Source organism: Carassius auratus, chromosome 5, assembly GCF_003368295.1.
Source record: "Carassius auratus strain Wakin chromosome 5, ASM336829v1, whole genome shotgun sequence".
NCBI classification, from domain to species: Eukaryota; Metazoa; Chordata; class Actinopteri; order Cypriniformes; family Cyprinidae; genus Carassius; species Carassius auratus.
This window is the reverse complement of record NC_039247.1, coordinates 12,156,830-12,169,598: the sequence shown is the minus strand read 5'-3', so window position 1 is coordinate 12,169,598 and position 12,769 is coordinate 12,156,830. Positions and strand designations below refer to the sequence as shown.

Genomic DNA, 12,769 nt, shown 5'->3' with positions numbered 1-12,769 from the left:
TCAGTTTGGTTTAGTAGACTACACAATCATGGGGAAGACTGCTGATCTAACAGTTGTCCAGAAGACAATCAACCTTCACAAGGAGGGTAAGCCACAAACATTCATTGCCAAAGATGCTGGCTGTTCACAGAGTGCTATATCCAAGCATGTGAACAGAAAGTTCAGAGGAAGGAAAAAGTGTGGAAGAAAAAGATACACAACCAACCAAGAACCACAGCCTTATGAGGATTGTCAAGCAAAATCATTTTAAAAATTTGAGTGAACTTCACAAGGAATGGACTGAGGCTGGGGTCAAGGCATACAGATGTCAAGAAATTTGGCTATAGTTGTCATATTCCTCATGTTAAACCACTCCTGAACCACAGACAACATCAGAGCGCACACACATTGCATCTGTGCACCCATACTGATTGGCTAATGGAGGAGACCAGTGGTGAATCTCTAGAGGAAGAGATTGTGCTTGCACAGATCTGAGGGACATATGTAATAAATGCATGCTTGCACAACAGTCAAATGCATTAACACGTCCAAGTCTCAAGATCGCTAGAATGGCCGTGATTCTTACAGATTCACTCTGTTCCTCCACTGCCTTTACTCCATCTTTGAAAATACGCTTGCTGTTTTATTTAGTTAATTTTTTTTGTGAATTTGCCTTGGACTCTGAGGCTCTTTTCAAACCATTGAAAGGATGGAAAAAACATCATCCTATTCTGCTTTCTCTGTTAAATTAATCAATACTTGTTGCCATTTGTGATCTGCAATTTGAAATGTACTGTATGACCAGCTTTGACTGACTTTCTACAAAACAAAAAAGGGAAAGAGAGCGTGATAATATGTAACAGTTATGTTGCCAGAGAGCAAAACTCAGTTGACTGTAAATAGTCTACAGAAAGCACAGCGTGCAAAATGCATGCTCGCTCACACGCACATGGTAACGGCATGTTCTCACACACACTGTTAGCATATGTTGCTCACTCACTAAAGGGCTAACTACAGAAACTGGCAATGAACAGGCAAAAGAGCACGTCCACCGATTTCTCAGGTAAACATCTTTGAATGCTCTCTCAGTTTGCTTTTACTCTCGCTGTATGTCATTATTTTTAGCTTTTGCTGGCTCACCTTGTCGTTGTCGATAACAGGCTCAATTTGTTGTCGATAACAGGCTCAATTTGTTGAACTGGCTAGTCTTTGTGGGTGTATTCTTGTGTGTGACTTCAGTGTTTATACAGTATTGATTTTACAAGACTGGTTTCTTTTCAATGCATTGGCTGCACATTTTCAACAGGTGCGTGTTCTTTTCATAATGTATTTAAATATATAAAGTATTTATACTGAAAAACAAAAATTCACATAAAAAAAAAAAACTTAAACATTTCCATAAGTCCCTGTGTGTGTCCCATATGTGATTGTATTTTGTTTTGTTTCTCCTTATTTTGTTAACTGTAATGTGCATTAGGGCTTTCTTAGTGTTTTGTTTGTTTGTTTTTAGTTCAAGTTTATTGCATGATTTTAGTTACATGTTTTACCCTGATGGTATTTTGTATATGTGTGTATGACCTGCGCACTGTCTTTATACGAATATTGGCCATGTTTTATGGATAGGCCAATCTGATTAATCGTGTCTTTTTATTATTCTACCTGTATTATCAGTATATTTTAATTGTATATTAAAATGTATTTTAATGTGTATTTTACATGATGTGAATATCTGGTTATAATTTGTCAAATATACAGGTACACTAATACTATTCTGTAATACATATAACATTGTTATTGTGGTTGTTTTTGTTGTTGTTGTTGTTTACTGTGAATCTTTGGCAACCACAGCTGATTATTTGTTAAATTTTAAATTTAGCAGGATATTTTTTACAGTGTTTAATAGAGAATGTTGTTTGCTCTGACATAAAATAAGATTGATTGGATGGCTTAAAAAAAACTTAAGATTTGGGAAAACCGTAAATGATCCATATGCATGTGAGGCATGTGGTTGTGTGTTTATATATGCATGAAGGAAAAATAGTTGATGTCTTCTCAAGGAAACATGCATTATTAATATCAGTAATCAATAATGATGGACGAAGTAACAATGTGAGTGTGTGAACATGACACTTTGGTCCACACATTCTGTAGCCAAATATGCCTGATCTTTGGAGCCTGAAATACAGTAGAGCAGAACACATGCAGACCTGAGCAGCTGGAGAAAGAGAGAGAGAGAAAACAGATCAGCTGCTGTATTACTCTCTGACCTACTTAGACAAATTCATCATAGATTGTTTTATCCAGTCTTTTGTTTAGAAATTGGTTACATTTAATCATATAATGAAGTTATTAATCTATGGCTCTCTTGTGCTCAAGTTTCTCTTGAACTGTAGTAAAACAGAATCCTTTTTTTATTAGCTTCTATAGGCCTGAGAAATGTTTTTATTTTGTTGTGATTGATTATGTAATGTTCTTCATATTTTGATTAAATCAAATGAAATGGCACATTTGTGTAAAGAACATTTCTAGTGATCATCTTTGGTTTATTTCAAAGATAATGAAATGTTAGATTTAGAAACTATGGCAAGTCTGTCTATAGGTGAGAATGGCTTTTATGCAAAATGGTATTTATGTGTGTATGTAGTATGTACAGTCACACTAAAATGTATTTAGACACCTTCAACATTTCACACATCATCAGTAGAGCTTATGGTGTTAGTTGTTCAATCTTCTGCAATGCATTATCAGACTTGGTTTTCCTGATGTTTCAATGCACAAGCAGTTTTACGTTTGATTCAAAGTAAACCAAAAAAATGTAAAGGGTTGTTGGATCTTACAGGTTTAGCTCTTTCTCACTTGTTTTCTCTGAGGGAAATGCCCAATTACTTGTGTTTATCCAAGAACAAGCTGTATAGTGCAGAAGATCCAGTGCTGGTCTCCTTGAATGCATTGTCCTGCTGTCGCTAATTATCTTTTTAAGTAATGTATTAGCAGGATAACAGATGTGCAGTGCTAAACTGGTAATGTGTGAGAGTTAATTTAGTGCATTTATCCAAGAAGGGTATGCTTCACAGAAAGCTACTTGGATAGTCTGCTTTTTCCCCCACACACTTGTTTTAATTTTAAAGTTTATGACTTTAATAAAATGAATGATAATTCAAATGATATCCACTGTAATGTGGGGTAAAAGAAACACATTTCTCATTTTCTGTGGATAAAGGGGGATTTTAAACCTTACTGATGGTGTCATGATCCTGCCCTCGTGTCCTTGATTTTTCCTAGTCTTGAGGCAGGTTCATGACAGACCCTTGTTTTGTGTACAAGCGCATGGCCTTGTCTTTGGGCCATGTGCTTGTGTTGTCTCGTTCCCTTGCCCCGCCCCCTTGTTATCCTAGTCGTGCCGTGATTGTCCTATCTGTAACACCTGTCGTGTCTTGATTAGTACCCCTATTTAGATCTCCTAGTGTGCTCTGTCTTGCGTCGGTTCATTGTCATTGTGATTGTACCTCAACTGTGTCCTACAATTGTGATTGTGTGTGAGATTGTGCTGTACCCGCTGAAGTCCTTGTATTACCGTGAGTGTTCATAGTTAGTATTTAGAGTCCTTGTTTATCTTGTCAGTCCAGTCCTGTTTTAGTTATTTAGTCTTTACCTTGCTCCGTGTTTTCCCCCTCGTGGGTTTTGTTTTCCCCTTTTTGTAATAAACCCTTTGTTTGAGAATCCCTGTCTGCACCTGAGTTCCTCCCTTACCAATACCTGACAGAATGAACCGACCACCAAGGAACTCAGCAGACAGGAGGCAATGCTGGATGGCATCAGCCAGCCAGCGAGATCGTTTTGAGGGCTCTCGCCTTGTGGTGTTCCGGGGGACCAGGGGAGGTCGTTCCGGAGTGAGCGGGCGAGAGGAGGAGCCCCAGAGGTCCCCACCTACCCAGCTGCCGGCGATCCCGGAGGGTCGTGTCCTGGCCGTGGCAACCCTGGGGGGTCAGGCAAGCTCCTGAGGTGCCCTCCTCAGCCAGCAGTCTCCCCATGAAACGAGGGAGACGGTTTTCATGGGAGTCAACTTCTGAGTCTTCGGCGTCCGAGACTGCCCTGCCCGAGACCAAACTCCCCCAACCCGCCTCTGACCCAGCTGTGGCCTCTGCACCGCGCCCAAGGAGGAAGAGGAGGAAGAGGGGGCCTGCCGGTCCTGTGACCCTGTCTCCTCCAGTGCCAGCAGCGGAGAGCGCTGGCGTGCCCGTGCCAGCAGCGGAGAGCGCTGGCGTGCCCGTGCCAGCAGCGGAGAGCGCTGGCGTGCCCGTGCCAGCAGCGGAGAGCGCTGGCGTGCCCGTGCCAGCAGCGGAGAGCGCTGGCGTGCCCGTGCCAGCAGCGGAGAGCGCTGGCGTGCCCGTGCCAGCAGCGGAGAGCGCTGGCGTGCCCGTGCCAGCAGCGGAGAGCGCTGGCGTGCCCGTGCCAGCAGCGGAGAGCGCTGGCGTGCCCGTGCCAGCAGCGGAGAGCGCTGGCGTGCCCGTGCCAGCAGCGGAGAGCGCTGGCGTGCCCGACCCAGCAGCGGTGAGCGTGTCCGAGCCAGCAGCGGTGAGCGCTGGCGTGCCCGAGCCGGCAAAGAAAAGGGCAGTATGCAAGTCGGCAGTCGTGAGAGCGCAGGAGAGTGCCGCGGCCGACTCTGCAGCAAAGACTTTAGTTCAGTGTATCTCATCTCGTAAGGAGATGCCAATTGTCTTAGCGGCTAAAGCCTTTTCTGATTATTTGTCTAGTCTTGTCCGTATCCTAGAAGTCCCCGTCAGTCCTGTCTTGTCCTCAGACCCTGTCCCCAGAAATCCCGAGTGTCCTGATGTCGTCTCCCCGTGTCCCGTAGATGTCGTCGTCTCCCCGTGTCCCGTGAGTGTTGCCCCGTGTCCTGCTGATGAAGTCATGTATCCTGTTGATGTGGCCCCGTGTCCCGTAGATGTCCCGTGTCCTGTTGTCCCCCCGTGTCCAGTAGATGTTGCCCCGTGTCCAGTAGATGTTGCCCCGTGTCCAGTAGATGTTGCCCCGTGTCCAGTAGATGTTGCCCCGTGTCCAGTAGATGTTGCCCCGTGTCCAGTAGATGTTGCCCCGTGTCCAGTAGATGTTGCCCCGTGTCCAGTAGATGTTGCCCCGTGTCCAGTAGATGTTGCCCCGTGTCCAGTAGATGTTGCCCCGTGTCCAGTAGATGTTGCCCCGTGTCCCGTAGATGTCCCGTGTCCAGTAGATGTTGTCGTCCCATGTCCAGTAGATGTTGTCCCCCCGTGTCCAGCTGTCGTTTCCCCGCGTCCCGTAAGTCTTGCCCCGCGTCCCGTAAGTGTTGCCCCGCGTCCCTTGTCTGCTCCTATCATGTCCCCTGTCAGTTGTCCCGAGACCCCTCCCCGCCCCTCACCACCCAGACCTGCCCGTACCCCCCGTCGTCAGCCTTCGTCCTGTCCTCCTAAAACTCCTGCCCCACCCACTCACCCTGGTCTGCCCCCCATGAACTTTGTGGTCCCGCCCCCTCCCCTTCCCTGTTTGTTTTTTTTGTCACCCTAACCCTGCCATTGTGTTTTCATGTTTGCCTTTGTTATTATTAGTCATGTCTTGTTGGTTTGTGTCTGTGTCCCAGTCTGTCATGTCAGTCATGTCCCGTGTTTGATGTTCCCTTGAGGAGCGTCTGGAAGCCGCTCCTTAAGGGAGGGGTTCTGTCATCATCCTGCCCTCGTGTCCTTGATTTTTCCTAGTCTTGAGGCAGGATCATGACAGACCCTTGTTTTGTGTACAAGCGCATGGCCTTGTCTTTGGGCCATGTGCTTGTGTTGTCTCGTTCCCTTGCCCCGCCCCCTTGTTATCCTAGTCGTGTCGTGATTGTCCTATCTGTAACACCTGTCGTGTCTTGATTAGTACCCCTATTTAGATCTCCTAGTGTGCTCTGTCTTGCGTCGGTTCATTGTCATTGTGATTGTACCTCAACTGTGTCCTACAATTGTGATTGTGTGTGAGATTGTGCTGTACCCGCTGAAGTCCTTGTATTACCGTGAGTGTTCATAGTTAGTATTTAGAGTCCTTGTTTATCTTGTCAGTCCAGTCCTGTTTTAGTTATTTAGTCTTTACCTTGCTCCGTGTTTTCCCCCTCGTGGGTTTTGTTTTCCCCTTTTTGTAATAAACCCTTTGTTTGAGAATCCCTGTCTGCACCTGAGTTCCTCCCTTACCAATACCTGACAGATGGGCCACAGAGACAAATTCAGCCTCACTCCTCCACTCCTCTGTGTTTCCTTCATGTCTCACTTGAATAATAATCTCTTTTTTCCCTCTCTCGTGCCATTTGTGTTTTGCTCCCTCTCTCCTTCCCTCCCTTGTGTGCATGTTATTGCACTGATAAGGGCTTCACTTTGGCAATGGCATATACTAATCTCCTTTTTGATGTGACCACATCATGAATGGATTCAGCAGATTGAGATACAGATTGACCTCTCGATAATAGAATGAAGCTGTGAGCCATCAAATGACTTTTTGAAGTAACTGAGAATAAAACCAGGCCCTCGTTTCTTGACAGGAGAAGGAAAGAAGCAGCAGACCACATTTAATTACCCACCATGTATACTGCGTGAAAACATCCTGTCAATGATCCAGGACTTTTCATTTGTCTTAATTTTATTTTATTTTTACAGATCGTGGTTTGTTTTTCTTGGCCCATGTAGGCCAATTTGTGCTTCGAGGAGAAAAGGTTGGCCACTTCAGAGCTACCTCTATCTTGGGAAAAAAGTTACTGCTTATACCAATTAGTATCTAGCCATATGTTCATCTTTCCAAACCCCCGTGTGGGTTTGTTTACATGATAGACTTGTATTGGTTGTCTTAAATGTTCAAATCTCTGAGCTGTGTGTATATCCCTTCGAAGGGGCTATTAAGTGTGTTGCTCATTATCTAGCTGGCGTTGATTGTGCACAGTGTCCAACATTCAGAATGCTTCTGCACTGCTAATTGCATCTGCACAAGACTTTTTTTCATTTCAAGAATACAGGATTTAAATGTGTTGTATACACAGTCTCACATACTCTTACAGAAACTCACACACTATTGCTTATGGTTAAAATAATGGAGATTATTATTATTAGTAATGGAGTTGACTAAGACATGAGAGACAAAGCAAAGTTATCAAACTTTTTATTTTATCTATTTTTTTATACAACAAGCACACATTAACACACATCTGTTCTGCATGATTGCATGTGCAAGAGTTTAATACATTCAAATGAATTTTAAGCAGGATTTGTCTTTGTATTCCATGTTTTCACTAAACTTTAGTAGTTTTTTAGAGGCAAGAGGTCTTGCCACATCTTTTGTTAATAGACGTTATTTCCTGAATTCAGTTTCTGTGTTGTAAGTCTAATCCCTCTCTGTATTATTGCATTTCTGGAGTTCTTGAAAAGAAATTAATATATTTATATCCAGCAAGGAGGCATTAAGCTGATCGAAAGTGACAGTAAATAATTATAATGTTACAACAACATTTAATTTTCAAATAAATTGTGTTCTTTTGAGGTTCCTATTCATCAAAGAATCCAAAAAAAAAAAAAAAAAAAAAATTAATAAGAAGAAATTTTTATTGAGCACTATATCGTCAGATTAAAATGTTTTCTGAAGGATCATGTAACACTGAAGAACTGAAGTAATGATGCTGAAAATTCAGCTTTGTCATAACAGGAATTAATCTTTTTTCAAAAACTTGAGCAGTATTGTAAGTTAATTGTATATTACTACTAATAACACCTCACACACCTTATGTTTCTAGACTTCCTGAGCCCTGAACCTGTGCTCACCATTGGAAGGAGTTAAAGTTGCTGTTTAATATGCAACTCTGTGTTTTGGCCTTTTTTTATATTCACTGTTACACTAATTAAGATGTTATTAAACAATACATTAATCTATAATATTTCACAGTTGCTGTGCTGTGAGAGCACCCATGGACACAGATTCCAATTGTAAAGCACACTTAGTGTAACAGCTAAACTTCAACTCATTAATGTTTTTACTTTAAAAGGCTTTTTACCTTCATTCAGCATGAGAAGCAGAGGCTCATCATGAATGAGAATGAGAACAGAGTCTAGCAGGCTTGTTCAATCTTCTGAAATGAGATGAGATTGTTAACGTTCCATGCGGCACGTCAGTGTCTCATATGAGATATAAAAAAGCTAAACTATGACAAGAATTGTAATTCACTTTACCTACATATATTGAACTCAGATTAACATAGCAATATTTCTTGCTCACTTGGTGAAATTGGGAAATCTCATTGTGGCAATAGCTGTCATGCATGGGGCTCATTACCATATAAATGTGTTCCATGCACTCATTTCATTGGGAAGACTTGTCTGCTACAGGTTCAGGAGCTGTTTGCTTTGCAGATCTGTGAATGGAATGGCATAGGCCAGTATTTAAACACATGATTCATACAGAGAGTTGTAGAAATCCCTTCACCTTGCATCTCTTATGATTTTCCAGATGTTTTTTTTTATTTATTTATTGTTGTTTCCATTATCATTCTCATCATTCTCCATTTCCGGTCTTCTTTTTGTCTTGTCAGATATGAGGGGTCCTACAGGCCACTGGATGTCATGTGGTCACCCGTGTGCAGAACATGCTGTGTGGAACCCCAAATTCTGTGTTGTCACTGACTATCAAATGCTGCTGCTGGACACAGAGGAGGTATCATACACACTGACACCGAAAGAGCCTTTTCTCATGTCAACATGTCCGTACAATTTTTCATAACTGGCTATGGTATTTACAACCTTTTCAGGTGATCTGATCAAGTGGACAGTGATAAATATACTGTAGGTGTAAACAGGGTTCAAAACATTTTGTCATCGGGTTACTGAAAACAAATTAGTTGGTGTTTAGAAATGCATATGATCACATTGCATCTCTCATATATTTAGGAAGGTAACTTCACTGAACAGCTTTGGTATGCATGTATGTATGTTTTTTTTTTACTAAAATAATAATTTTAGTCCGATATTTTGCTGTAAATGTCTTTTTAATGCTAAGATTTAAACTAAAAAGTGTATTTGGGAGTAACAGTGGCTTTTTACAGTACTTTTTTTTTTGCACTAAGAAGAAAATTTCTCTTTTGCTTTGAGCTGTCAGCAAAGTCCTGAGTTTTGTGAACTGAATACTTCTAGTAACTGCAGCAAACTTAATATAAATATATCTTAATATATCATATAAAAAGAAATATTTTTATATCTATATCAATATTATTATTATCTGAATGTATATATAAATGTCTTCTGAAAATTCAGCTTTGCCAAACAGAAATAAATTACACTTTTACTTTTCTTTTTTGCATAGTAACAACTACTTATAGATAGTATAAGTATAACTACTTATATATAGTATTATATAACACAATATAAACAGTGTTAAGAAAAAAGAAAGGGAAAGAGGCAGAAGGGCAAAGTATTCTGAACTAGTGCAAGCACATGAGAGTGAATAGCATGTTAGCTGTGTGTAGTTTGTCAATGTGACATGTGCAGAAGTGCGGTACATCAGCATACTCCGAGCTCACTTTTCGGCCTGGCAACCAAGACACACGGCGTTCCACAGGGACAATCAATAGATGGCCCACACTTGCAAAGAATATGTGTTGTGTACCGTGGTCGATAAAGAATTTTCCGCTCTCCCATAGCTCACGCTGTATGTCGAACCCGCGCTGTAATAAATCTCCACTCCTTTATTACTGACCAAGCAGGGCAGTGGTGAAAGATTTTCTGCTGAAGCTGGAGAAAAAAACATATTCTCTTCTGGCAATACCAGATCTTGAATGCTTGGAGAAATTTGTTTATGTACTTTCTGTACTGTACTTGTAAGATTATTTTTATTAATCTATGCATTTTTACACACACACACACACACACACACACACACACACACACATATATATATATATATATATATATATATATATATATATATATATATATAAATTAGGTTCCAAAACTCTCCTCATATTTCTCTTTCTGTATTCATACCTAACATTAGTGAGTAAATGAAGATTTTATTAAAAAATATATTTTTGTCCTTATGATGATATTAAGCTGCTTTATTCTTACATGTTTATGACATGCCATTATATATGAAATAGCATAGACATATTCAAGAAGTAATTTAAGTCACTAGAAGTCCTTTGCTTAATATATTGACACTCTGTCCATCTGTGTGCTTGTTTTATTTGAATTGTGTATGTCTTGTTGCCTCTGATTGAATCTGTTCAATTCAGATGGAATATATTAATTATGAGATGAGAAGCAGGCAAATATGTGCTCAGTTGTGTCTGTGTTTGTCTTCCATGTGTTCCGCTCTCAGATACACCCTGTGCTCCTACAGGAGAAGAGGGCTGACACCTGCAAATCCAGACTGCTGCGTCGCACCATCAGTGTTCCTGTGGAGACGCAGTTCCCAGAATTCCAGTGGCATTTCACAGTGGACAGCGGTGAGTGTACTACCTACTGTTACTCAACATGTTTACAACACGGACAGGGGCCGGAGTCTGTCATGGTCATAGAAAACCTAGAAATATAAGGAAATGTAAAACTTTTAATCATACTTTTGTAGTTATGCTTGACTCTTAATATATTGTATCTGCTAGAATTACCTCTTTGTGCATGAAAAAAAGAGTTTATAAAGTCTTAGTCAAAATGTGTTTCCTCCCCACCAAAAATCCTATAATATAAAACCATATCATAACTTTTTTTTTTTTTTTTTTTTTTTTTTTTGCCATGTCATTTCCATTAAGGCCAGCAGGGGAGGATGTTGGCTGCAAAGTTCTTTTCATCAAGCAAGGGATTTTTCTTTCAGTGCTTCGTTCTTACAGTTTGGACTAGCTTTTATACACTGTGTTTTTATTTTGTTCACATGTTTAATTATTATCTATAATGTGTGCATGTTGTACTTTATTTGGCTAATGTTGATTCATGCTATTCGACTAGCCAACCAATGCATGTATATTTTCCCATGAACATTCTACTGCAGAATGGGCCCTGTCGAATGAATGATTTTTTAATGAAATCCTTTGAAAGGTGTGTTGAGTGGTTGTTTATGTGAGACCAATGCTTTTAGCATGTGTGTAGCATCAATTTTGCTCACTGAAAATGTGTCTTAACTACACCTATATTACCTGGATTTAAAATACTGAACACATTTCTAGGAAATTGATTTAAAATTAGATGTTTTCAGAAGTGAATATAGACAAGCCTGATCTAGGATCATTGGTGATTTATAATACTATTCTGGGTTTAATACTATTTAAGCATTTTTAAACATTTTTGGGTACTTGAAAGTCAAAGGTTGTGGGTGTGATTCTTGTTGTTTTAAACCGAGATTTGTTTAGTGTGATAGTGACTTTAGAAACACTCATAATGGTGACTTATACAGTATGTAGGCTATACAGTAATAAAGTATATTAGCTATTATGTGTGTGTGTGTGTGCAGGTTTGACTATACTTCTTAGGTCCGAAATGTCCTCACTATTCAAAAATGTCCTCACTAATATAATGAAACCTAGTGCTGGGCGATTTGACCAAATATCTGACATTGGTTTGTTTTTTTGTTTTTTAAAGGATTGTGGCAGTTTCAATGCTTATCATGGTTTTTCCCTGACTGGTCCATTATATGAGTCAGAATACAGGAAACTGTTTCAGAACTTCTGCATTTTAATCACTATCCAAATAAGTGTGCTTCATTAGCAGTTTTTGATTTGAATTAGATTGTACATTTTCACAATTTAAAGCAAAAACAGAATAGTCTGACTTTAGGTTTGTGAAAGTATTCGACATAAAACATCTGCATGAATCAAAAACAGCAGACGGTCTGAGTTAGAACACAAATTCTCTCTATGAAGGCAGGTTTTCTGAAGACAGTCAATTCCCCTCAGAGATACATTCATTTAAACTCCCACTACCAGTTCAGAATTTAGGATTTTCATTCAATATTTTGTAGAAGAGAAAACACACACTGACAGCATTGGAAGCAGCTAATGCTCATCAGATCACTTAAAACTGTGGAAAATTAATAGAGATGATGGACTATATAAGCCCTAATGGATGCTGTTCAGTGCTGCTATGTGATCCAAAAATAAACCGCGGCAGACATGACTGAATATGAATGCGTGTTGTTATTCTACTCAAAATATTATACATTAACGACTGATTATTTGCAATCCTGACATTAATTAAGAAATTACTGTCACTGCAATAGAGTTTTATCATAACATTGGTCAAGTATAGAAGCTGGGGTATTTAATCGTTCTAATGATGCTCAGTTTGTCCAGATGAAGTAAGAGTGTGATGTTTTAACGTGCTGTGAATGTGAAACAACAATAATCTGGTCATCTCTGTGTTTTAATTCAGTTAATGTTTTGTGGCTGCTTATTTGTCACCTATTGTATCGATTTAGTATCAGTACTGAGGTATGAGATTCTAGTACAAAGCCAAAACTGCGGTATCGAGCCATGCCTAGCATACAGCTACCCATAAGTGCAGATTCTACTACAGATCCTAGCACAGTCCTCAAGGCTCTGGCTCAGTTCTGCTTTTAATTATTGTGCTGTATTCATGTTCTGCTTGACAGAAACAATTAGATTTACTGAGAGTCTTTTTTTAAATTGGTAAACATTTTTGCTTCCTCAAACTCAAAGACCTACAGTACATATAATTATCGTCCAATTTTTTTGTTTTTGTTTTTACAAACGATAATAAATTATAGGTTATTGGGACCACACAGGACATCAAATAAATATATTGTA

General features: G+C 40.0%; 1 protein-coding gene across 1 annotated transcript in view; it reads left to right on the top strand.

Moving 5' to 3' along the window:
* The first annotated feature begins 976 nt into the window (after positions 1–976).
* LOC113075862 (disabled homolog 2-interacting protein-like) overlaps positions 977–12,769 on the top strand; it is a 104,034-nt gene continuing 92,241 nt past the window's right edge. The window contains exons 1-3 of the mRNA XM_026248523.1: positions 977–1,042; positions 8,552–8,673; positions 10,333–10,459. Of these exons, the coding sequence (XP_026104308.1) occupies positions 1,006–1,042; positions 8,552–8,673; positions 10,333–10,459 (286 nt within the window). The 5' untranslated portion in view covers positions 977–1,005. The remainder of the gene's footprint in view (positions 1,043–8,551; positions 8,674–10,332; positions 10,460–12,769) is intronic.